We start from the raw sequence: 27,173 nt of genomic DNA, 5'->3' as shown, positions 1-27,173 counted from the left end.
ACGCACTGATCTTATTAACCTCTCCCATGATCCTCCATGATGAGAGCCAGCCGGTGGGTTAAAACTCCATCTGATTCCCTTCTGCAGCAAAAGATCATTGATCTGCCCCTGGTTCCACTGTTTAATAGCAGCTTTCAACTCACGTTCTGCACCTACAAAATTAGTTCCGTTATCTGAACGGATCTCTCGCACCTGTCCCCTTCTGGAAATGAAACGCCTGAGTGCATTAATGAATGAGTCCGTATCCAGAGATGGAGCAACCTCAAGGTGTACAGCTCTGATGGCAAGACAGGTAAATATAACCCCATACCGCTTTACCATGCTCCTTCGGCTCTTAACCTCAAAAGGTCCAAAATAGTCCACTCCCACTCGAGTAAATGGTGGTTCATCTGGGACTATTCTTTCGTGTGGCAAGTCTGCCATTTGCTGGTAAACTGGCAGAGCATTTAGACGGCGACAGACGATGCATTTGGACAGTACTTTCCTTATGGCTACACTGACACCAGTTATCCAGTACTTCTCCCTCAATTTGGACAGCATATGGTTCCGTCCACCATGCCCCACTTCCTGATGGATATGTCTCAGCAAGAGTTCTGAAATGTGAAGATCTTTTGTTAATATTATAGGGTGTTTAACTTCCACAGGCATAGCCAACCTACAGAGACGACCACCAACTCTCAGGATTCCATCTTGCAGCTGTGGACAGAGTTTATGGAGGTGACTGGATATTTTAATATGTTGCCCTTTCTCCAGACTGGCTAGCTCTTCAGGAAATCTCTGTCCCTGACAGAATTTAATGATGGCAAGCTCAGCCCGGTCCAAGTCCTCCACTGTAAGTTTACTGCTTGTCCTTTTAAAATAATCAATCTCCTCTGCCACGGAGGAGCTCTGCTGTGCATTGTTGTCAGACTGTACAACGGTCTGATGAAAGTGCCTTGTTTCCTTTAAACAAGACATAAGCCAGTCCTTGATCCTCAAGAACCATGCTACAGATTTCTTAAGGCGTGTCCAGGAAGAAAAATACTTGATCAGGTAAGTGACTGGATCTTCTTTGAGTTGTGTAACGTTTGTTGCAGCAACATTTTTGACCTCGGGGTCTTCAGGTGAAAGGTAGTTGAAGTCCTCCTTGTTTACAGGCCACTCACTCTCCGGATGTAAAAGAAAGTGAGGCCCTGACACCCATGTAGTGTTTTGAATAAACACATCCACCTTAACACCTCTAGATGCCATATCAGCTGGATTGCTTGCAGTGTCCACATACCTCCACTGCTCAGGATTGGAAACTTTCAGGATTTGAGAGACCCGATTAGAAACGAAAACTTTGAATCGTGAGGTTTCATTTCGGATGTATTTGAGCACAGATGTACTGTCCGTCCAAAACACAGAATCCAAAAAATCCATATGCATCTCTTTCCTCCAAAGAATGTCCATGCGACTGGCCATGGTAGCAGCAATAAGCTCCATTCTAGGGATGGTTACGGATTTTAACGGAGCCACTCTTGCCTTCCCCATGATGAAAGCACTGTGCATTACTGAATGCTGGTTCTTCAGCAACAGGTAAGACACTGTTCCATACCCATCCTGACTGGCATCACTGAAATGGTGTAACTGGGCTGTAACAACATCTCCAAAGCATGATGGTTTCACACATCGGTCCACCTTAAACACATCCAACAAATGCAGCTGCTGCAGCCATTTCAGCCAATCCTTTGACACGGACTCCGGCACAGTGTCATCCCAGCCAATTTCTCTCCTGCACAAATCTCTCAGAATTTTCTTTGCTGTTAAAATGACAGGGCTTAGCATTCCCAAAGGGTCATAAATTGAACTGATAGTAGAGAGAATTCCTCTTCTGGTGAGTGGTCTATCCTTTAGTACAATCTTGAACTTAAAACAGTCTGATTTTATGCACCATTCCAAACCCAGCACTCTCTCCACAGGTAATGAATCCAATTCCATGTTTAACCCTTCCATGCCTCTTGCTCTGTGACTTTCAGGGATAGCTTCCAATACACCAGGCCTGTTGGTTATCCATTTTGTGAGGGAAAACCCACCCCTGGCACACAGAGAAACCAGCTCCTGGTAAAGTGACACTGCTTCCTTCTCTGTAACAACTGACACAAGGCAGTCATCTACATAAAAAGAGTTCAATAATTTGTCTACTGCATTCTCACTGTAGTGACATCCATAATCCTCTGCACACCTTCTGAGGGCATAATTGGCACAACTAGGTGATGATGCTGCCCCAAACAAATGCACCTTCATACGGTATTCAACAGGTTGTTGTTCCACATCTCCATTAGGCCACCAAAGAAACCTAAGCAGGTCTGAGTAATCCGAAGAGACCCGTACCTGGTAAAACATGGATTCAACATCAGCCATGATTACTACTGGTTCCTTTCTAAAACGAGTCATGACTCCTATTAAAGAACTCGTAAGATCTGGGCCCTGTAAGAGCTGAGCATTCAACGATGTTCCTTGATAACTCGCTGCACAGTCAAACACAACTCTCATCTTTCCCTTGGTGGGATGAAACACTCCATGGTGTGGTATATACCATACCTTTCCATCACTGCGGTCTAGTTCCTCTACAGGCACCTTCTCAGCATAATCTTTAAGAAGCAGATCATTCATAAAGTTGTTATATTCAGCATGAAATAATGAATCTTTCTGAAACCTCCTTTTCAGATGATGCAAACGCTGTTCGACAATGTTTTTGTTTTTTGGCATGCTGACGTCAATGCTCCTTAATGGTAATGCAATTTGGTAGTGCCCATTCACATGTTTTACTGAATTACTCACTAGTTCTAGGAATTTTTGATCTTCTCTTGACATACCAGCATAATCATCGAGACGGTTTTCAGGGAAGTCAGTTTTAAACTGTTGGTGCCAAATCTCATCCAGATTTACAGCTGACACTCTATTAACCATTACCAGGGGCTGTTTCCAGTTAACCCTTTCTCCACTGTCTCCCATCAGTGGTCCATTAACAGTCCAGCCCAACATGGTTCTAATGGCATATGGTCCATCATTTACACTGCATACCACTTGTAATGGTTCCAGTGCTTTAGGGACATTGGTTCCTATCAAGAGTTCTATTTCGGAATCGATCTGAGGTAAATGAATGTGTTTTAAGTAAGACCATCTTTTAATATCCCTATTAGTTGGAATATTTCCTCGGTGCACTGGCATGGACTCTTGTGTATAAACTTTTGGCAGCTCAAGAAAACGATCTCCTTCCAGAGCTGCAACCTCCAAACCAGATATAATGTTGCTACTCACAACCTTCTCCTGCCCCATGGTTCGTAGAAGAATACGCCCCTTCCTTCCTGTAAGGTGAAGCTTGTGCATCAAGTTCTCTGTACAAAACACTGCAGTGCTCCCTTGGTCCAAAAATGCATAGGTATTAATAATTTTGCTTCCTTTATTAGATTTTACCTGAACCGGTACTATGGGTAGCTTGCAGTCCTCATCTCCAGCCCCTGTAAGACCACTTGACACCAGCATGTTGTCAACAGGCACCACTGTGTTCCTCTCAGTCTGCTCAGTAACATGTGCAGGTTCCCTATGAAGTACTGTAGGATGCTTAAGGTTACACTTTGAACAGGAAATCCTTTTACGGCAATTTTTACTGATGTGTCCTCCTGTACACAAACAGCCAAAACATATACCATTTTCCCTCAAGAAGCCTATCTTCTTCTCGTGTACCATCTTCCCCAGCTGTACACACATATCTAGGGTGTGTCCTCCTCCACAGCACATACACACTTTCTTATCTGTTGTTATAATTTCCTTCCTTTTCTTTTCAGACTGACATTTACTTTCCACAGCGCCCACACTGGTCGCAAAGCTGATTCCCTTGTTTCCTGATCGATATTGTGACTTAAGTTTGTTCATTCCTTTATTTCCACTTACTGATGTAGTGTCTTGTATGTTACCAAACACCGGATCTGTGAGTATTTTCACTTGCTTCTCAATGAAATCAGCAATGTCTTTGAACTTAACTCTCTGGTTATTTCTTTCCTGCAGCTCACAAACCTGGCTCCTCCATCGATCTCTGAGTTTATATGGAAGTTTTTTAATAATACACAACATATTAGAAGGCATGTCTAAGTCATGAAGATACTGCACATCCTCCATTGCATTACAACAGCCTCTGAGAAAGAAACTGAAATCCTGCAGAGCCTTCACATCCTCGGTTTTAATTGGAGACCATAAAAGGGCTTTGTCCATATAAGCAGAGGCCACTTTCTGTTCGTCCCCAAACTGTTCCTTCAACAAAGTTTTTGCTTTCAAATATCCTCGATCTGGATTCATATAATGACAGCTCCCCACAAGTGCTTTAGCATGGCCCCTTGTATATTGCTCCAAGAAATACAAACGGTCACAGTTGTCATTTATATTTTTCTCAATACCATTCTCAAAAGCTCTAATAAAAGAGTGGTATTTCAGTGGGTCACCATCAAATATGGGTATTTCTCTTTTTGGTAAAGCTGAAAGCCCCTGTTGCTGCATCAACAGTGTTGTTACCTCATTCTGTTTCTTCATGAGACCAAGAACACAATTTTTGGTTTCCGAATCCATGAAAATATTTGTATTGAAATCATGTGGTCCTTGTGAATCTTGCATGTCGAAAGAATTCAGGTGGTTTTGCGAAAATGGTGGGTCAATGATGTTTGATGGAGTTATATTGTCCAACACTGGAGTAAGCTTGACTTTGGGTTTAGCTCCTAAATATCTCTCCTTATTTGAATCTGATGGAATAAATTCACCTGCATCAACATTGAGTGGTTGTTTAGACTGTTTTGCCACATAAGAGTTCATCCCATCTGAAACATTTGATGTCAGTATCACGCTTGTTGTTGTACTGTGTGTTTTGAGAACCTCAAGTTTTGCCTGTTCTCCTGCAATTTCAGCATCCAGTTGCAATCTTTCTTTCCTTTTACGCAACTTTTCCTCCTCTTCTTCCAGTGCATGTCTTTCTTCTAATAATTTTTTCTTCATGGCTAAAGCAGCCAACTCAGCTTGGGCTTTTAAACGTGCAGATGAGGTTGAAGAATGTTTTGACAGTGATGATTTGTTACAGCTTATGTTTGAGACACTATCACATGGATTAATTTCATCCTCATTTTCAACTTCATTTGATTTTGCAGAAATCACATTTTCGTTCATTTCTGTTGCATTCTGTGAAACACCCTGGGTTTGCTCAGTTTCACTGATCCATTGCTCAGTTTGGTTTTGAAACACACTGCTGTAATTCATTATGCTTAAAAACCATTCCTTTTGTTTAAGAAATTCATCCTCAGGAAGTAATGGCATAAGTTCATCATGTGCATTAACAGCACTCTCACACATTGTGTTTAAAGTCATTAAACATTGCTTTATTTGAAGGATGTTTGCCTTTTGTTTCATATATTCTTTCATTTTTGGTATCAACCCTTTGATTTTATCAACAGCACGTTTACGTTCACATTGCAATCTCTCAATTTTATTCAGCAAGGCCTTTTGAGTGAGTTTGCTTTCCCTTTTCTTTCCCATCTCTTCAACCGAGCACGGGGTACCACCAGTTTGACTCATAGTGACTCTTTTGATTCAGTGTTCAGTGAATCACAACATCCAAACACAATGCAACGTTTGAACACGCTCAAACGATTCGATTCAATTCAACAGCAGTTCATTTTCCTTCCAAACAACATCACGGCATCACACAAACAAGCCGCAAAGTGCAGACTTCCTACAGACACCAAAGTAAGTCGCGCGATCTCGCGCATCCGATTTGCTATCCAAACAACTTTAACATGCACCAATGCCAACCAGATTCCTCATCCACACATATATCCACAGATAAACTTATCTGTCCTATGTAAACGAACACATGACGTGGCCCATTTGGTTTGCAATCGCATCACTTACTTTGCGTCTTCCTGATTCGTCTGTGCGCTGATTTTGCGAGCGATGATTTTCCTGATAAGATGCCGTTTTTTGTTGACAAAATATTGCGACTTCCTGATGCCTCCTATAAGTCGCTCGAGAGGCAGTGAGGGTCCTTTATATTTGTGACGCGCTGGTGGCTTTAGACAGAGACACTGAGCCCAAGATGTTATATGGAAAACTTTATGTAACTTGAAGCATGAAAAAACAATACAGCAATTTGTGTCTTTGAATACCTTGTATGGTGCCGATTATTGCGTTGGTGTGATGATTGTTGCATGTGCCGTTGTGATACAGTTTTGCGTTGCTTGGTTTGCGCTGCTGTTTGCGTTGCTGTTTGCGTGGCTGTTTGCGGTCAACAAAAAATACGGCTACCCCACTCTCCTTCTCTCCTCATCACCTGTGTGATTGTGCACGCACTTTATGTTCGAGCAGGTGCCAATTATGCCCACGTGACCAAAACATAAAACGTCACTGTGAAACCCAAACCAATCAGTATACAAATAAACATTATAATTAAATGAAAAGTAATATGGCTCCTATAACATTAAATTCTTCAGAATTAAACTTTTGTAAAAATAAAATAAAAATAAAAATAAATAAATAAAAACCTTTGTATGATAGCACCTATGTATTATTTTATAAGACACTTCACAGATTTTATTGTACATTAGGAATTGCTGAGATAAAGTCCATACTCTTTTCCAGTTAATATTAACTATATTTATTTACTGCCTTGGATCGAAATGATGCTGCTTTTTTTAAAAGCTTTTTGTAAAAATAAAATTAACACTTAAATCCCAACATTTGTGTTAAAATCTGATTAATGCAAATGATCAAACATTGAATAAAACAAAAAAATAAAAATCTTTTTAAAAAATCTTACAAGTGAACAACTTGTTCTTGTGAATATCAATGTACTAATTAGGATTATTAATTATCTTATTTAATAGATTATTAAAATCTTTTTGGATATTGCACGAAAAATATAATGCATGAAAAAAATCCCAACTTTTCACCAATGAGTGTGCATTTTACAGTTTTTATTCATTTTAAAGAGATAGTTCACACAAAATAGTAATTCTGCCATCATTTAATTCCCCTTTATTTCTTCCAAACCTGTTTGACTTTCTTTCCTAAAAATACTTTGAAGAAATCTGGAAATCTGTAACCACTGACTTCTATAGGATTTGTTTTTCCTTCTTTTGAAGTCAATGAATACGTTTTCAGCTTTCTTTCAAAGATATTTACATATTTGTTATTATTGTACAACAGAATAAAGAAACGTAATTGACGTAACGTAAAGTAACGGTTTTGAACCATCTGAGGATGAGTAAATGGTGAGTAAATTTTAATTTTGGGGTGAAGCATCACTTACAGGCTCTGTACTAAAGGATACTGAATCTGTTTTGTGCTAATAAAATGAGTAAGTACCAGGCAAACAATTTTGTGTTTAATAGACATATAACAGACATCTAAACGTAGACAGATTGGCTAAAGCAAGGCTAAACTTGGGCTGTCAGTGAAAGTCTAATAAACATCTAAGAACAGTCCAAAACTAGATTAATTGTCAAATAGACAAATTAGACAGCCTTTCTATGTGTAGTCATTCATTTCTGTTCATTTGATAACTAGTCTAGTTTTGGCCTATCGACTATTCGGTTTTCACTGACAGCCCAAATTTAGCCTTGTTTTAGCCAAGACGACTATGTTTAGACGTCTATTAGACACCTTTTAAAAACAAAAACTGCTTGCTGGGTATCATGTTTACACAATTACACATCTGCACAACACTGTTGCCAGTTTCTCACTGTAACCAAACCATTGTAGATGGGAGTAGTTGGCAACAGTGTTGCCAGTTAATTGCTGTAATAGAGCAGTAGTGGTAACTAACTGTAAATTGCTTACAGTTAATTACTGTACTGTAGTGTTACAACTCACATCATTATACTGCAGTGTTGCCTGTCTAATAGTGTAGTTCAGAGGAAAAAAGTTACGGATTACATAATTTTCATTACATGTTCTGAATTCAACTGGGAGGTGTGCAACAGCAATACAGTATAGAACACTATACTTCTTACAGCTACTAAGTTAAGTGGGCCTACACAGCATGTTAATAAAGGTAAATACGTTTTTCCTGGGTATATTTTTGTCTTATTTCTTAAATGACATTCTGTCATTTTTATGCCTACCCTACACCACAATACCTGATATCGTAAAGGTGTCGATCGAGTGCAGGTGCAGGAAATGGAACGAATCATTTAGCTAAATCGATTCAAAAGAGTCGAGTCAAGTGGATGAATCAATATCCCCACCCTGTTCATGCAGCGGCCGATTCGGTACCAAATAAGGACATGAGTTTGAGCTCCTGAAGTGACGTCAGTGAATGGATGGAGAAAGAAGGAGTCTTTAGCTCAGAGGCGAGAGCAGAGGTGCAGAGAAAGAGGTGTTATAAGAGACTGTGCTCAAATTGAGAATTAACGGTAGTGTGGAGTGGACCGTAATCTCGTTACATAACCCGTCACTGAACGCGCCGTTCGTCGGTTCATTGGCGTTAATCCGTTATTTCACTCCGCGAAAACACTTGTGGCATTCGTCAGAGCGAGAGAACTTCGACACGTTTAGGTTTTATCGTGATTATGAGAACTAAGATCATTTCACCGAGTCACTGTTAGAAGTAAGTGTTTTTTATAGTGTATATGCTTCTGTCCTTGTATATGTCCAGTAGTGTGGAGGTCGCTGACGCGGTTTCCATCACAACGCCGGAGAGAGAGAGGAACAGAGGAGCCAAAGCGACCGAGAACCAGACTCACCCATTTCCAAGCCGAAACTGACGAGTATTTCCAAGGGTTTCCACGCGCCTCTTCAGACATGGAGGCGGCGAGTTTGGCACAGGGGGTCGCGAGCCCGCTGAGCCCGCGCGAGGGCATGATCAAGAACGTGAGCCTGGAGTCGCTCCAGCTGTGTGAGAGGGACGGTAAGAAACCGCTGGAGCACACACTGACTGACTATACCCTTGACAGCATGATCTGCAAATGCTTTCTTATTATAACAGACATTTTAATGGGTATTATTGGTTTTGTAATGTAGTAAGCTCTTAAAGACTGTAGTAATGCGGGATTACACGTTGCTGGAGGACAAGAATCGCCTGTCACATCCACGAGACGCGGAGTAGTGAGACGTGGCAGGCTGGCTTTTGTGCGCGGGCTCTGGTATCTCACAGTGAAATCTCTGCTGCCTGTGTGTGCGAGGAGGGTTTCATTTCAGCACCATGGACACTGCCCTCCGGCAGACAGATACCTTTTCTCTTTTAATCTCCATTTATTATCATGCAGTCAGTCTCAAATGGCAGACTGATTAAGCCAATAAAACAAAAGTATATATATATATATATATATATATATATATATATATATATATATATATATATATATATATATATATATATATATATATCTTATTGTTATTTATTAATGTGCCTCTTAAAAGCATTACACAGTCACCTATTACATCAGAGTCCTTAAATGTTTAGGCCACTCAAACTGATATGGTAGTTTTATGATCTATCTATCTATCTATCTATCTATCTATCTTTCTATCTATCTATCCATCCATCCATCCATCCATCCATCCATCCATCCATCCATCCATCCATCCATCCATCCATCCATCCATCCATCCATCCATCCATCCATCCATCCATCCATCCATCCATCCATCCAGTTGTAAAAAGGTTTACATATGAAACAAAACACAAGTATTCAATATAACAGCAAATGTAAAATTCATACATTACTCATACATAATATTTATTTAGTCATAAAAAATGTTATTCATATAAAACATGGCATGGTACATATTTTGTTAAGTATGCATATAAAAATTATCCTTGTAAAAAGGCTTGATCTAGGATACATCCGATACCATATAGACATATTGTATTATTGTTTATTTTATTAATTTATATTTATTTGTATACAAGTATATTTTGCCTTCATACTTCTTACACAAATAATTCATAATCGTGTTTTTGGCAGTACAAATGTCAACTTCGTTTGTGGCAGAAGGTGAATCAGGAGGTTGCATGCGTGCACATACACACACACACAGAGCAGGACACATATTGGGAGGAACCTGCTTTGTCTTTCAAAGGCTTAATGTAGAGGCTTACATGAGAAGACAGTATTTGATCGCTGCCTGCATGTCTTTATCTTACTGATTTGTATAAAATACAAGCCTATAAATGCAAATCTATTTAAAAAATCTAACCGCCTCATGTCCAAGGACCTTTGTCTTTTCGCAAGCATTCCAATCAGTCTTAATGGTAAGCGTGTATTTGAAAATGTCAAAATATGTGGTCCTCTTTAACACTGAGGGAAGCACTGAACTGCAAACAAGCATTTTGGCATCCTTTAGAAGAATGCAGAGTTCCTTTAAGGCAAAGCACAATGACTCACCAGGTTTTTGAGAGGGAGGCAGTGTTTTTATCTACCCTACATGAATGTGTCTGAATCAGCATTAATTAGCCTGAATGGATTGCTGTGCTGGCAGCACTGTGCCTCTCATCTCTTTGAGTTACCACATTTTCACTTCAGCGCTCGATTTATTTTGTTTAATTGCAACAAACCAAGGGAGTGCATAATGCCCTGTTTTTGAGGTACTAATTGAACTCTCTAATTAGTGAGAGTTCAAGTGTATTTTTCTGAGAGGAAGGTAAACATTTCTCATAATCCTATAGCCTGATGCTTTAAACTCTTCAAATATCTTAACGTACACTGTTTGATCTGCTTTTAAGCAGCTCCATTTGCATGATGATGTTTTGGATATTTTTATCTAAATATCGTTTCTTATTAGATCACATGCTAGCACTAGCTAATGCTCACCCACAAGCTGAGTGCTTGGTGTAAATGTCTAAATCAGATTAGCCAGAAACTTGAATCTCTAAAATGCAGGACTTTGAACACCCTTGGGAGTTGGGAATGTATTTAGAGAATGTTGCGCAAATATCATAAATGGTTTAAGATGGCGAAGTGATCTAAGCATTAAAGCGTCTATAATGAAGTAGACCTGATCCAAAGTAGAGCAAAAATGTTTGAGCAAAGGATATTGGTATACGGGGAGTCTACCATTCCACCACATCCCAGAGATGCTCTATTGGATTTAGATCTGGTGACTGTGGAGGCCATTTCAGTACAAAGAACTCATTATGTTGTTCAAGAAATCAGTCTGAAATGATTCACCCCTTATGCCTTGAGTGCGTTATCCTGCTGGAAGTAGCGCTCAGAAGACGGGTACACTGTGGTCATAAAGAGATGGGCATGGTCAGCAACAATACTCAGGTTGGTCAATGCTCAAGTCATATTAATGGGCCCAAAGTGTGCCAAGAAAATATCCCCTACAACGTTATACCAACATGACCAGCCTGAACCATTGATACAAGGCAGGATGGACCCACGCTTTCATGTTGATGATGCTAAATTCTGACCTTACTATCTAAATGTCTCAGCAGAAATTGAGACTCATCAGACAAGGCAACGTTTTTCCTATCTTCTATTTACAAATTTTGGTGAACCTGGGCGAATTGTAGCCTCAGTTTCCTGTTCTTAGTGTTCAGAGATGCTCTTCTGCATACCTCCGTTGTAATGAGTGGTTATTTGAGTTACTGTTGCCTTTCTATCAGCTCGAACCAGTCTGGTCATTTTTCTCTGACCTCTGGCATCAATAAGTCATTTCCACCCACAGAACTGCCGCTCACTAGATATTTTCTCTTTTTTCTGATCATTCTTTGTAAACCCTAGAGATGGTTGTAAAAACCCCTGTAGATCAGTTTCTGAAATACTCAGACCAGCCCGTCTGGCACCAAAGTCACTTAAATCACCTTTCTTCCCAATTCTGATGCTCAGTTTGAACTGCAGCAGATCGTCTGTCTACATGCCTAAATGCGTTGAGTTGCTGCCATGTGATCGGCTGATTGGCTAAAATTTGCGTCAACGAACAGTTGGACAGGTGTACCAAATAAAGTGGCCTGTGAGTGTATGTACGATTATAATAAATATTTATTTAATTAACTAATATTAAACTCACTGATAAATTCACAAGTGTTTAAACGGAAAGGAAACATCACATTCTCAGCTTAAATGAGATTTACGTTTTTAATTATTATGGCATTACAGACATCACATGCTTAATTAATAGTCAAGACCGCTTGTAAAACCATCCCTAATTAAATGGAAATATTTCATTTTGTGTGCTGTAATGATTATATGTTGCTTGAGGCTTGTCTTGAGTTGATTTTCTCTTCCCTCCGGGATCATAAACTAGAAAACAGCAGCCTACATTACCATCATATGATGTGCGCAGCGTTCACTTGAAGCTCTGCAGCTCAGCTCATCCCAGCTAAAGTTAATTGCAAAGTAAATGTGTTGTCTTTATTGCTGGCGGAAAAAACAGATTATGTTCAAAGCATTTTTTCCCACACGTATTTGGAAGTAGAATTCAAAGAAATATTGCAGTCTCAAACATGCAAATTTTTATTATGAGGAGAAAATTCACAAAGGCCTAAGTCTTTCTTTCTTTCTTTCTTTCTTTCTTTCTTTCTTTCTTTCTTTCTTTCTTTCTTTCTTTCTTTCTTTTTTTCTTTATTCAAAACAATTCTCATTTAAACAAAAAATGTGTATAAAGTAATGGATAAATAGTGGTAAATGCAGTATGACTTTTTTTGATCACTTTCACCCTTCAATGAGAAGTTAGAAGGTTTTATTTAGGAAACCTTATTTAGGTTTAAAGAAAATCAATGATACTCTTTTATATAAAAAAGTTCTTCAGGTCCCACTGTACCCAGAATGTAAAAATATATATATTAAGTTTACATAGATTTATAGACTCCAATAAGGCTCACAATTTACATCAAAACATGAATTTGCATCATTGGACTGCTACTAAATGTGTGTATGAATGTTTATGTGTGTTAATATGGGAATTTTGGAGTTGAGCCAGAGCTCATTAAAAAACCTCTGTACCTCGCTAAGCTTGAATTCTGCCACAATACGAAAACACTAGCAGCACTGAAGCTTATACTGCATAGAGAAAAGCCCCTTGCTCTCATTTACAAGGGGCACTACTCTTTGGTGGTCACATGTTTCGGTGTTTGCCCACATAAAGACCTCACTGTAGTTTTGGATTTGTGAGTATTTGCTGTTTCTTAGGTTAGATTTGCGGTCTGTACAGTTTGGATGTTTCTGCTTTGCTTGGTTATGTAATACTGCAGTTTTCTGGGTAAGCTGCTCACACAAGCTGCTCTCCTACAGTGTTTACTGTAGATGTTTGTTATGGAGATAGGGGGTTTGGATATGCTTACATTTCTTTGATGTTTCTGGTGATTTAAAACAAAGCTTTTTCAATGGCAAACAGTTGCAAACACTAGAAGGACAGAAACAGAACCTGGAGCAAAGATCACACAATGGCAAAGAAAGATATATGATGTAATTTCTTTAGTTTTACGTGGCGATAAAGATTGACAATTGGCCATTTTAACTTGAAGGCAGAACTGTGGCAGCCATGCTGAGCATTGCACTTTTCCCCATTTCATAGTAATGCGAGTGAATTGTCTTCATTACAGACTGTTTGGAGGGATCTTAACAATAACAGTGGCCCTATATAACATATATCTTGTTTTTTTTTATTATTTCCATAGCTTTCGAGAATTCAAAAAAGTCCACATATTGTTAAATAATGTTATGACAGCTGTTTTAAAGTGAAGATACGATTGAATTGCATCTTGTTGCAGTTATGAAGTAGTCTGTAAAAACAAGCAACAAATGTTCATGGGCCAATGACATCACCACATTGAAAAGGTCTATATCTATAGTGTTTGTTTAATACTGTAGGTTTTCTGTGTGTGCATGGCTTTAAATAGACTATGCTCCCACAGGAGGCTTTCAGCCCTTATCACAGTCAGAATCACAGAACCAGACATTTTTCCTTCCTCATCTCCAATACTCACTCAATACTCAGCAGGTTGTTTTCTGCCTGTACTCAAAAAGCAGTAGTTTTAGTGTTTATACAGTAAATATCTGTTTAGAACACTCTTATTCTTAACAAGGCTGCATTTATTTGATCCACAATGCAGTAAAACCAGTAACCAAGTAAAACTAAATGTTTTTATTAGGAATTTGAAAGTATAAAATGTCAGACTAATGTTTCCCTCTTAATAACAGATTTTATGGTTTTCAAATAACTATAGTTTATAATAAAAATATATAATTTAAGACTAATTTACTCACAATGTCAATATTGTGTATATTCATTACCCAAATATATTTTATCATTGAAAACTGGCATGTTTAACATAAATTATTACAATAAGGGTTGCACGCATCACCGGTACTATGGTAGTATTGTGATACTATGGCTCCAAAATACTGGAGGTGCAACTGTAGTTTGTAAACGGTAGTATCGTCAGTAACGGTCTGTCTACAATACATAATGTTGCCTGTGGAAGAATCACTAAAATGCTCTCACACTTGTGCAACTATAGACCATTTTATTTTAATAGCCTATGGAGCCTTCTAAAGTTGCAAAACTGTAGAATTCTCGTCTTTTATGTTAGCTTATTGCACGTTTTCTGAGGCTTCAGTTCAAACCTGAATCTGTTTATTTCTGCTCCTGTTAATATGATTTAATAGCTACAACAACCGTAACAATCTCTTAAATAACAGCTCACAAAGTGAAATTTTGAAATACTTTGGATTCTTACCTGATAAGACAAAAAAAACAATAGATGAAAAACCTTAAAGAGCAACAGGAAACAAACAATTTTTGACTATTTCATATAGCGCAAATTTGTTGGAAAAATGCTTTTTTAGTAACAAATTTCATTTGTTATAATTTGTATCTTTATTTTAATGCATTTTTTTTTGTTCGAATACATTTTAGGGGAAAATACCTTTTTGAATTATAAGGGAACTATTAATTCAGTTCAAGTAGACCTATTATAACAAATAAAATTAAGTATTGCTGACATTTTCTCTTTATTTCATTAATTTGAGTTATGAATTACAGAATCGTAATACTACTTGGTATCATGATATTTCAGCTGGTATAGTATCATGACATAAATTAATGATATCACGAATACCCTAATTACAATATTAAAGAACTGCTTTCTGTTAAATTTATTTAAAATGTCATCCCTTACAGAATCTTTATAATATGTTCATTTTGTGTACAAGAAATGCTTCGATTGGTTTTTGTCACAGTTAAAAATGGCTGTGCTGTTTAAAGTGTTTACAAATGAATCGTTTGTACCATTATAAATGTCTTACAAATATTTTACAACAGCTGAAGATTATGAAAATATTTCCTCCTCCATCAGATCTGTGTTGAAGACTTGTCTCTAATCCTTATCTGACTTTTCTTTATGAACACGACTAAATTGCTGATCATTGTGCATAAAGGTTTCTCTTTAAACTATACTACATTGATTAATGGCCTTGATTTGTTTCTATGGAAACTGCAGTCTTTGTAAAAGCCAGCTGAAAGACCTGTGGGTTTGTTCTGAAGCTCCACTTTAGCGAAGAGGTGCACACTCATGCTTTCCTAGTTGCTTTTTGGGGTAATCTTTCTTATATAAACATGTTTTTCATGGCGTTCTGTGCGATTAGATGAACATCAGCTGATGATACAGTGGTGCGTTTATGTTGAATGTATACAATGTCCGACCTGTTTCTTAAAGCATGAAGGGAAGCAGATTCAGTGGTGAGAAGATGTCAGAGAACAGCAGAAGCTGATAAACATACATCTGTTGTTTGTGTACCAGAGTCAGTTGGCAGAGGCGGGGTTATACGGCTAGATCTGGCACTGTTAGTGTTGTGGGAGGACTAGTATAGAGCAAGAACAAATCTATAGCGGAGATGAATGTTGTGAGTACAAGTATTTTATCTCTGTTCTGTCTGTTTATTTGTCGTTCTGACAGACCCCTTCACTATAAGGTTAAAGGTTCTACTACCTAGTTTTTACCTTGTTTATGTAATACTTTAATAAGTACATGTAACACAGGACTGTAAAGTGCTACAGTTTTATAAGCCAATACTCATTACTTACATTTCAGAATGTGAGTTTATTTCTCACAATTTTTTCATTGTTTACCTCTTATTATAATAAATTAATTCTGCTTTGGTAAATAAAACAGAAATGTGTTTGTAGTCAAAATAAACCGGGCTGCACAAAATAAACACTAATGTTTAAACATTCAAGTAAATTTATTTTAAGGAGTTTATCTTTTTAAAAGAAGACATTTTTGGGTGACCATTTAGTTTAGGTCACAACTCACGCTATTAACAAACCATTACCTAACATACTAGCTCAAGAAAATACTAATTACTGTTTAAAAATTGTTAATAAGGTAGAAGTTGGGTTTATGGTAGGATTAGGGATGTAAAATAAAATCATACTTTATATCTACTAAATAACACTTAATATCCTAATAATAGCCAGGTAGTAAGATAGTAAATAATAGCATGAATTGTGGCCAAAACTAAAGTGTTACCCATTTTTGCTCACTAAGACTATTTGATCATAAATACAATAGATCCTGCAAAACTGATCAAAATGATTACAATTAAAAATTTCTTTGTAAAATGTCAGTTAACCCTGTAATGGAAAACACATATCTATCTCATATTATTTATAGTGCTGGGCATATATAAGAACACCAGTGGTGTAGTCCTAGAAAAAAAGGTGTACTAAAGGTACTATTACACCCGACACAAATTTTAAATGAAAGTAGGCAAAGAAACGACGAAAGTCATTGTTTCTTCGATTCATTGGAGATTTTATTTATATATATATATATATATATATATATATATATATATATATTTTTTTTTTTTTTTTAAATCAGTTACCTGTATTTAAGTTAACTCAAGAGGCCTGTGCATACATGGTAAGACAGCTTTTTAGCTTACTTTCTTTACTGGCTTATTACTTTACATTTTATAGGTTCCTTTAAACATCAATCAGCAATTATTTTTAATTGTCACATTCGTGCATGCTTGTTTTAAACCAAACTATTAGGAGTCTGTCTTCTGTTGTCGCTATTATATACTAGTAGTTACCCTTTTAAATCGCACATTATTACGCGATTTATGAGTAGTGTTTGCCTAATTGTTTTTAGTGTTATATACGGTATAGTGTTGTTCACTAGCGGCACAATTAAGACAAATGTGAAATACTGTTTTACAGGGGCGATTTTAGGATTTTAATTTTAGGGTGGATCAGGATCAGATCCTTTTGGGGTAAACAAAGAAAAACGTGTCATATAATATTTATGTAAGAAATAGGCACATCTTAACAAATTAAGTTGTAAGTTAAAAAAAAAAAAACTGTTTGGTATACAGTTAAAGTGGACGCTAATACATGTAAATTAGGGACGTTTAATCAGAAAAACAGGTGAGTATACTGAGGGTATACTCAATTATTGATCCTCAGAAGTGGTAATACCCAAACAGCTCATGGAAAAAAGTAAGCATACTCAGAATACGTGCGTATAGCAAGGACTACACCACTGAAGTACACCCCTTACAAATCTATCTTTTAAATTCAGATTATTTTTTTATAGGAAGCTATACAATATTATATTTGTGCATATACATTAGATTAGTCAGTACTGAAGCCAAATCGGGAGCTTATCTAACAAAATAACTTACGATAATGGTCCAAAACTAGTACATCCAAATTTGTGTTATAGAAAAATATTGAATACAAATTTTAAAAAGAGGAAAAAGCAAGAGAAGCAAAAAAATGGAAAAATTTTGTTGAAAATTTGTAGGTTCTAATTTTTATTGCAATATTTAACTTGAATTTAATTGTATTATCTTTTAATTTCTTAAGATGCTCGGTGACTATTTCAATAAATATATCTGTTTAATAAATCTGTTTTGTTTAAATGTACCAAAATACATTGACTATATTCACTGAGAAATGGAGAAAAATACTCATTTATGCTGGGCACTGTATGCTTTTCGTTGTCATTGCTGAAATGAATAATCACCTTAATATTTTTATGGCAACAGTGATGCACTTTTTTCCCAGCATTCTTTAATGAATAGAAAGTTTAAAGGAACAGTGTGTATTAAAAATAAATGTTTGAAAAAATGATTAAAGTCTTTACAGTCACTGATCCGCTTTTCATATTTCCAAACTTTTGAAAGTTACTGTAATCAGTGTGCGAATAATACATTGATGATCAGGGGGATCAACTTTTTCAGTAATGTTAGTTTTTGTATTAGGTTAAATTACACCTAATTTATTAATAAAATGAGTGGACTTTTTCAGTGTTTTGTGGAATATTATGGTATTATGACTTTCAGTATTCGATTAGCTGCTTCTGAGATTATTGTAAGTCAGACTATGCATCTATTTTGGCTTTACTTTTAGGCTATTTGTAGAAACAAACAGCTATTGCAGGAGAATGCAGTCTTGTGAATAGTTAAGTTGTCTATCGGTGCTCTAGATCTACCCATTTTAGACTGTTTATTGAGTTTTTTTCTGGCAGACTAATTGGCGTGATTACGCATTCACAGTGGAATGAACCATTATAGGGGTGGTCAAATGTATATTTATATTAATAATTAAATTTTTTATATTTATTTTAATTATTAACATACAAAGCAGAGCAAATTATTTCTCAGTATTAAAGAGCTGACCCCCCTTTACATGTTTTGATGTCCTTCAGTGGGAATCAAGCGTTAATTAGGGGTGGTCAGTCCCACCCAAACCCCCCTGTAATTCACACTCTGACTGTAACTACAGTTATTACTATATTCTGGCATACACATTTTTAAGTAAGTTAATACTAAAGTCCTTTCTTTCCAGATGAACATGCCAGTAGTAGTAAAGAAATTAGTTTAGGAAAAAGTGTTCAGTGAACATCAAGCTGAAGGTGCTTATTACACAGAAAACTTCTAAACTTCTATCTTTTCATGGGAAGCGCTTCGCTGTGCTTTGTATAGAGAGAGTGTATGTGTGTGTGATTCTAGATTCCCACATTCCTGTTGTGCATTTGTGAACTCTATGATAACACAGTGCCCACACTATAGCCATGCCAGTGCATATTTCTCAGCATGCGTCTGATTGTGGGCAGTCATGTGTAGCAGTATTTTTAGACAAACACTCAAACGTAAAGATTTTAAACAGCACAAATAGATTGCGGTCACCATCCATTCTTTCTATCTTTCCCTAAGGTAAAGCTGAAGATACTGGAGTGGTAGAAATGGAGTTACCGGTGGCTCGCAACATCAAAATCAGTAACATCACCTGCGACTCCTTTAAAATCTGCTGGGATGTGGATCCACACAGCACAGAGAAGATCACACATTACTTCATTGACCTGAACAAGAAGGAGAACAAGAACTCCAACAAGTTCAAACACAAGGTGCTCACTGATGTGTTATTCAGGCTTTCATTTTTAAAAGAATATTTCATGGCACACTTCCTGTGCAATATCTGGTCTTATAATGTTTGAAATAGCTTATAATAATAATAATAATAATAATAATCAAGTGTCTTGTGTATTTTAACCAACACACTATCAATTAACCTAAAATTGTATCGCATTTTAATGTTTCTTGCTCTTCGTCTTTAGGATGTGCCTACAAAGCTTGTTGCTAAGGCGGTTCCGTTGCCCATGACAGTGAGAGGCCATTGGTTCCTGAGTCCACGGACCGAATACACAGTTGCCGTGCAAACAGCGTCCAAACAGACAGACGGAGACTATGCTGTATCAGAATGGAGTGACATTGTTGAGTTTTGTACAGCAGGTTAATCACCTACAAATACACATTTATGAAATAGTATGAATGTGACACAAGGCTACTTTATTAATATAGCATATTTAAAGCACAGTGATAATTCAGAGTGCTTTAAATTGTCCAAAATAAAGTTTAAATGAATAGAAATATGTAAAATACTTTATGAATATAAAAAAATTAATAAAATGATCACAAAAAGTATTTATATATTTAATTACTAAATATTATCATTTTAGATATAACATTAATCAAATGTTTAAAAAAAAATCTATGATAACTGATGACAAATGAAGATCTCTCTCTTCATTTTTCCAGATTATTCCCCTGTGCATTTGACTCAGCTGTTGCAGAAGGCTGAAGTCATTGCTGGCAGGATGCTCAAGTTCTCCGTCTTTTACAGGAATCAGCACGAGGAATACTTCCAACACTGCAGGTGATTTAAGAAACATTACCTCAGTAAGATATGCTTAAGATGTGACAGATGGAGTGGAAAAGGACAGAGTGGAGCTGGTCGAGGATGATAATGAATACCTTGAATACTTACTCTTGAGATTTAGCTCAGCGTTAGAAAGTACACAGCTCCCTCTTGTGGAATAATGTCCTCATTCATTCACAAGGATTCGTTTTGGTTTTTGTAAACTACATTCATGACTACATTCACTGCCGTTGAAATGTTTGGGGTCAGTATGATTTTTTTAAAATAAAAAATATATCCTTTTATTTGGCAATGATGTATTAAATTGATCTGTCTGTTTGTGATCAGTCTGAAATCTTTAGGGTTTGTCTATAAATACTACTACATGACTACCCACCAAAAAAAAAAAAAAAATACAGAAACAACATTATTAATATTTTAAAAAAATTGTAGGGCACTTGTGCTGGGATTCATAAAATACAGATGGTATATGACAGTTTGATTAAAAAAAAAAAAAACTTGATAGGATTCCCCAAAAATTATTTTAATTCCTAATCAGTTGTTAGTGCATTAAATTAATTAATTGAAATTAATTGGGGTTTTACTTTACTAAACTTTAATTTAGCTAATAAACAAAATCCAGAAAATAAAAAAGGTAATAGATATAATTTTGAAAAAAAATTACTTTTATAGGACCCTAATTCTATTTCCAATAACTGCAGAAATTTTAACTGTTTAAACTTCCATCAAAAAATCCTAAATAGAAGAACACAGTTTGTACAAAAGCTGTGATAATAATAGCAAATGCTTTTGAACTTTATTTAAAATGATATTTTTAGTTTTATGATTTAAACTTTTTATAGATTTTTCTTATTTGCATATATGCAAATTAATATTATATGCAAAGCATTAATATAAAAACAGAACAATACAAAAAAGATTATATATAAATAATATGCCTTTATCATAAATGATATTTGCATATATAAATAAATGTAAGTTATCTTAGTTAATAAATAAAGACATTTTTAGTTTTATACTAAATACATTATCTTAAGTTGTAATATTTACTAGTATTACTAGTCTTACTTGTATACTTATTGTATAATGGGCCCTTTTCAAGCCTGTTATGATGCATTTAATGGTCATCAGCATATTAAATCCTTAAAAGTTTTTAATATTTAGATGAACATTTATATGTAAAGTGCTCAGCATAAAAGAGTACACCCCTCAAAAATCTATCTTTTAAGTTCATATTTTTAATAGGAAGATTTGCAATATTATATTTGTGCATAAACATTAGATTAGTAGTACTAAAGCCAAATCTGGAGCTTATTTAACAAAATACCTTACGATAACATTCCAATAACTAGTACACCCAAATTTATGTTATAGAAAAATATTAAATAAAAGTTTAAAAAAGGGGAAAAATCAAGAGAAGCAAAAAAATAATAATAATAATAATAAAAAATTGAAAAATGTAAATTTTGTAGGTTGTAATTTTGTTGCAACATTTTGCTTGAATTTAATTATCTTTGTATTATCTTTTATCTTCTAAATATGTTTGGTGACTAATATTTTTTAATAAATATTTATGTTTATTAAATTTGTTTTGTTTAAATTCACCAAAATACATTGCCTATGTTTACTGAGAAATGGATTAAAATGTTCATTTTCAAAATGGTGTCTGCTCAATGCTGAGAACTGTATATATGTACAGTGTGTATTATATCATCTTAGCATCAAATTACAAAAAAGTGAATCACTGCTTGTGTGAGGCATTCAAAATGCAGAATGTATGGGCAGGACAACACAATCTCACGACAATTCGTAACTTTTTTATTTAGTGGCTAATTCGTATAAATTCGTACGATCTACTTCGTACAATTTAGTACGATTTGCATATCCTCCAATGACGGTTGGGGTTAGGGGTGGGGTTAGGTGCCACGCCTCCTTTTTAAAATCGTATAATTTCGTACGACTGAAATTGTACGAATTCGTATGAATTAGCTACTAAACTGGCAAAACATAAAATACTTAAGTTTTCTCGTGCGATCAGGCTGGGCAGGACAGTAAATTTGATGTTGTTCTCTCTTCTGGCTGCCGTCATCCGTCTCACACTATTTTATTCCTTTTTCTAAAAGTCTTGAGAACACCATCGTGGAGTTCACCAAAATGTACCTAACTATGATTACTTTCACTACTGAGAAATGTGAAAAGGGTCAATAATTGTATAATGCGTCTCTGTTTACCCCACAGAGATGTTCTTGGTGGCCGAATGATGCCCTCAGTGAAGGATAATAGCGGCAGTCACGGGTCACCAATCAGCGGTAAACTAGAGGGCATCTTCTTCAGCTGTAACACAGAGTTCAACACCGGTCAGCCACCACAGGACTCTCCATACGGCCGCTTCCGCTTCCAAGTGCCCGCTGAGGTTCTCTTCACCCCAGATACACGCCTTTACTTTGGGGACTTCTACTGCATGTACACCGCCTATCATTACGTCATCCTGGTCCTGGCGCCGCGGGGCTCCAAAGGAGACCTTTACTGCAGCGAGCGCCTTCCAGAGCTGGACGTGACCAACAACCGCTTCCTGATGCGACTGTGCGGAGAGGACGGGCACGTGGTATTTCAACATGCGCAGGATGTGATTCTGGAGCTGATTTACACAGAGCCGCTGCCGCTAGCTCTGGGAACGGTCTCTCAGATTAGCGGACACCAGCTCATGAGTTTGTCCACCATCAATGCTAAGAAAGACCCCAGCTGCAAGACCTGCAACATCAGCGTCGGCCGCTAGTTTGAGAGCAAACTCACAAATACAGAACCATTTGTGAATATAACATCAAACCGTACTCAAGACGTCATCAACAACTAAACAAACAAGCTTAGAATGGCACATAACCACGATGATTACCACGACAAACAGCCCCCTCTGGATATCACCACATGGCACTCAATTCCCTTGCTAATGCTAGATTTTTTTTAAGGTTGACTAAATCGAGCATTTAACAAAAAAAGTTAATAAATGATCATTTAAAAAAGTTAATATGAAAGAGACAAAATCTATAAAAGCCTGTTTCTGCTGAAGTATTTATTTATTTAAAAAATTGTATTGCACTTTTGTTCTTTTTTCCTCATGATTTTAAGTGAGTTATGAGTTTTTCTCACAATTCAGACAGCTAATAATTGCAAGATATGAAGACTGAATTGCGAAACAAGCTTATAATTGTGAAATATAAAATTGAATTTGGGGAAAAAAGTAAATTCAGTTTTACATTTTTGCAATTCTACGTTTATCTCACAGTTCAAAGTTCATATTTCTTGCAAAAATCTAAGTTTAAAAACATTTTCATAATTCAGATCTTTATTTCTCAAAATTCACATATGCTGAGGAAAAAAATGTTTACATTTTTCTTTATTCTAATTGCAAGTTTATAACATAAGATTGCAATAAAAATACACGGTACATTTTGTTGCAATTCGGAATGCAAAGATAACAGCAACATTTTTTTTTTAAATAATTAAATTGTAGTTTTTATGTTACAGAAACAAACTTTCATATAAAACTGTATTTTCTGCAACATAAGTCACTTTTTAAAATCATATTAACCTTGCTGTAGCTTCTGTTTCAAAGAGATTGTAATGTGTGGTGGTCCAGTTTTCCTGGGTCTGCGCACCCTTAATAGTGGCTGGTTGACATTTACAGTGAATGCTTCTGTAATTTTAGCTTGTTTAAAATTACTTCTGTTCTGAGTACTCTTCAATTGTAAGGATTTGTTGTGGAGTGAAGGGACCTAAATGCATATTTATATTGTTTGTAAATGTTTTGTTGTATTTGGGGTACTGAAAGTACTTAGTTTACACAATTTCAGAAAGAAAGTCTTTAACGTGACTCATACACCAATGCAACTTTCTTCAACTTATGCAATTTCAACAATGTGACTTATCTTGCAGAAAATACAGTGACAAAAAACAGACTCAAAGCAAAAAAAAAAGAAAGAAAAACTCAAGAGAAAAAAGAAAACTGAGCAAAACAAGTAAAAGCTATATTTCCAAAAAAAAAAAGAAAGAAAGAAAAGTAATCCCACTGTGACTCTTTTATGTATTTTTGGTGCTTGATATTCAGCCCTCAGCTCTGTTTCTCCACAAACCGTGACTTTTTTAAAATCCACAACGATTGACACAAGGATTCTTTGTGCTACATTTCTGCAACGATCGCCTGTGTTTCTTTTCCTGCATGAAGTCTGATCCTTTAAGTATCAATATGCCACCTCAGCCTTTAAACATGAGAATTTTCTTCAGTAACTCATTCTCTCTTTAGCGTCTGGCACTTTAAATGCCCTTGTTTCACTACTGCATGCATACTGCCGATCATCACATTATCCAGATGGATGTGATGAAGAACATCTGCTTTACTAATTTGAGGCCAAACAATCCTTTAAGCACCTCCATGCCACCTCAGCCTTTAAACTTTCTCTTTTACCCTCAGCCTTTTCATTTTCTACTGGGATCGCAGTTCTCCTTTAACCTTTCTTACTTGTTATTTTGTGTTTCAGTGTTCTTTTTTTGTTTTTAGGGATTGTGTGTGTGTTGCAGTATTGATGACTTTTGATGATTCCTGACAGACCGTCGGGCTGTAAGTAGAACTGATTTATCATAAACATATCTATGGCTGGACACTGTTACGTCCAGGTTTTTGAGAGGTTTGCACTGTCCTATCAAAGGCCTGAAGGTCTAATTCGTCTTGCGCTCTCTAGTTGTGAAAAAGTTCAATTTTACAGATGCATGCCTACGATTTTGTGCTGTTCTGTATTTGAACTTGTTCTTTGTTCCTTAAGCTCCAAAGAGCAGACATGATGCACAGTTTTATTGACTTTTTTTAAACTAACAGTATGCTAAAACCTGTGGTCGACATGTAGCTTTCTCTCAAAACAAACTATTAGGATGTTTTGCTTTCTTTTTTGTCCACTGTAATCTGTTCTGTTCTTTATGTACTCATATAATATCATTCAAAAGTTTGTTGTTGGTAATAGTTTTATAATAATTATTGTTTTTTGATTAACAATTTGTTGTTCTCTATTTTAAAATGTTTTTTAACAAATCCAGCATGATCCTTCAGAAATCATTATAATAGGTTGCTTATAAAACAGTTATTAATATTATTAAAATGGAAAATGACAACATTTTTGTGCAAGTCACTGCATTTAGTTTCAAGATCCTTTTCAGGACCAGTATTAATTTAAAGTATAATTTTTACCATTATAAATATTTTCACTAGGGATGCTCCAACATCGGTATTGATAATCACATTTAATGACTCGATCAAGATCGGTATTGGCCCATAATCACAATTAATGACTCAAACAAGTTAGGTATTGACTGATAATCACAATTAATGACTTGATTGAGATTAGTATCGGCTCATAATAACAATTAAAGACTTGATCGGGAACGATATCAGCTGATAATCACTATTAATGACTCAATCGAGATCGGTATCGGCCTATAATCACAATTAATGACTTGATTGAGAACGATATCGGCCGATAATCACATTTAATGACTCTGTTAAGATCGGTATCAGCCAATAATTACATTTAATGACTCAATCGAGATCAGTATCGGCCGATAATCACATTTAATGACTTGATTGAGATCAGTATCGGCAGATAATCACATTTAATGACTCGATTGAGATCGGTATCGGCCAATAGTTACATTTACTGACTCAATCGAGATCGGTATCGGACGATAATTGCATTTAATGACTCGATCTGTACTCACCAATTTGGTCAATCTCATGAATCGATCGCAGGTGTTTGTTTATGAGTTTACAAGCAGAGGAAGATGCACTTGCGCTCACGTATATTATACATAGCCACATGGGAAAGCTAGGTTTCTGCTGGAAGTGGTATTAGTAAGGCCAGCAGGGGCGCCCAACCTGCAGTCCTGCATGTATTTGGGCCTTTTTACATATAAAAACTGAAGCTTTTCTTGATTGAGACATGTTAAATACTTCTTTCATCATTTGTAATGTTACTAAATTGCATTGTTTGCAATTTTCCTTCCCAATATTTGAATCCATGTTACATTATTGTCTGTAAAGCTGCTTCTGGCCATGACATGTTCACACCTAAATGGTTTTAGGAGGCATGGTTAAGGGATTATAAACTTTTATTTATTCTACTAGGTAAGGCGAGATCATCGAGTATCATGTGCTTATTATAAATCTTGAAGCATTAGAATCGGTACTCGATATCGGCCGATCATCATGACAAGGAATCGGTACACTGTATCGGCTGCAAAAATTCTGATCGGCGCATCCCTAATTTTCACAATTAATTTAAACCAATGCATCTTATTTTATTTATTTTTTTAAATCTTACCAATTCCAAACTTTTGAACGGTTGAAGAAAAAGATAAACTCCAGTGTTTTTTTAAGATTACATATGGATGTGTGTGATTGTCTGCATGTTTTGTTTGTATGTGAGTGTGTGAAGTGTTTAGTGTATGATGTGCGAGTGTGTGTTTGCTTAGGTAAAGGTTTTGAAATACTCTCATCTTTACCAGAGGAAGTCTGTCTTGTCTCTGTGCACTTCATTTGTGAGGAAGGGATACAAAAAATGAAACAAAATAGTTTAATTATGCCATTCATTCATGACTTCTTTTATTGCCTTACTCTTATCTTACTGTGTAGAAAACCTCAGTTCTTCTTTATATATATGGACTCATGCACAGGTCAAGCGTCCCAATCAAGTTCTGGCTGTGTGAATGTGCCTCAGACTGACAGATGTGTTCAGTAAATATCCTGTTTTTCTTGTTGCCATGTTCATAAATACCAAATGTGACTGTTCATTAAAATCATTAAGAATGATACCCCTGTGTGTGCGTTATACTTTGTGTTTTACTTTTGTTATTTGCATGTCTATACAAATATTTTATTGAACCCAAACTTGTAATGATAGTTATAAAAAGCAGTTTTTTGTGATGCATCATATAAATAATAATAAAAAAAAATC

General features: G+C 36.1%; 2 protein-coding genes across 6 annotated transcripts in view; one reads left to right on the top strand and one right to left on the bottom strand.

Annotated features, from left to right (window-relative positions):
* LOC141378555 (uncharacterized) overlaps positions 1-27,173 on the bottom strand; it is an 876,076-nt gene that overhangs the window by 472,346 nt on the left and 376,557 nt on the right. The window lies entirely within an intron of this gene.
* Positions 5,666-27,030, top strand: phyhipla (phytanoyl-CoA 2-hydroxylase interacting protein-like a). Of its 5 annotated transcripts, none has more exons than XM_087289579.1 (6): positions 5,666-5,748; positions 8,657-8,908; positions 19,173-19,363; positions 19,574-19,748; positions 20,055-20,172; positions 22,414-27,030. In XM_087289579.1, the coding sequence occupies exons 2-6, from the start codon at positions 8,803-8,805 to the stop codon at positions 22,949-22,951; spliced, it is 1,128 nt and encodes a 375-aa protein (XP_087145705.1). In that variant the 5' UTR covers positions 5,666-5,748; positions 8,657-8,802; the 3' UTR covers positions 22,952-27,030.

This window comes from Danio rerio, chromosome 17 (genome assembly GCF_052040795.2).
Source record: "Danio rerio strain M-AB ecotype USA chromosome 17, GRCz13ab, whole genome shotgun sequence".
Taxonomy (NCBI): Eukaryota; Metazoa; Chordata; class Actinopteri; order Cypriniformes; family Danionidae; genus Danio; species Danio rerio.
This window is presented reverse-complemented; position numbering and strand designations above follow the sequence as displayed.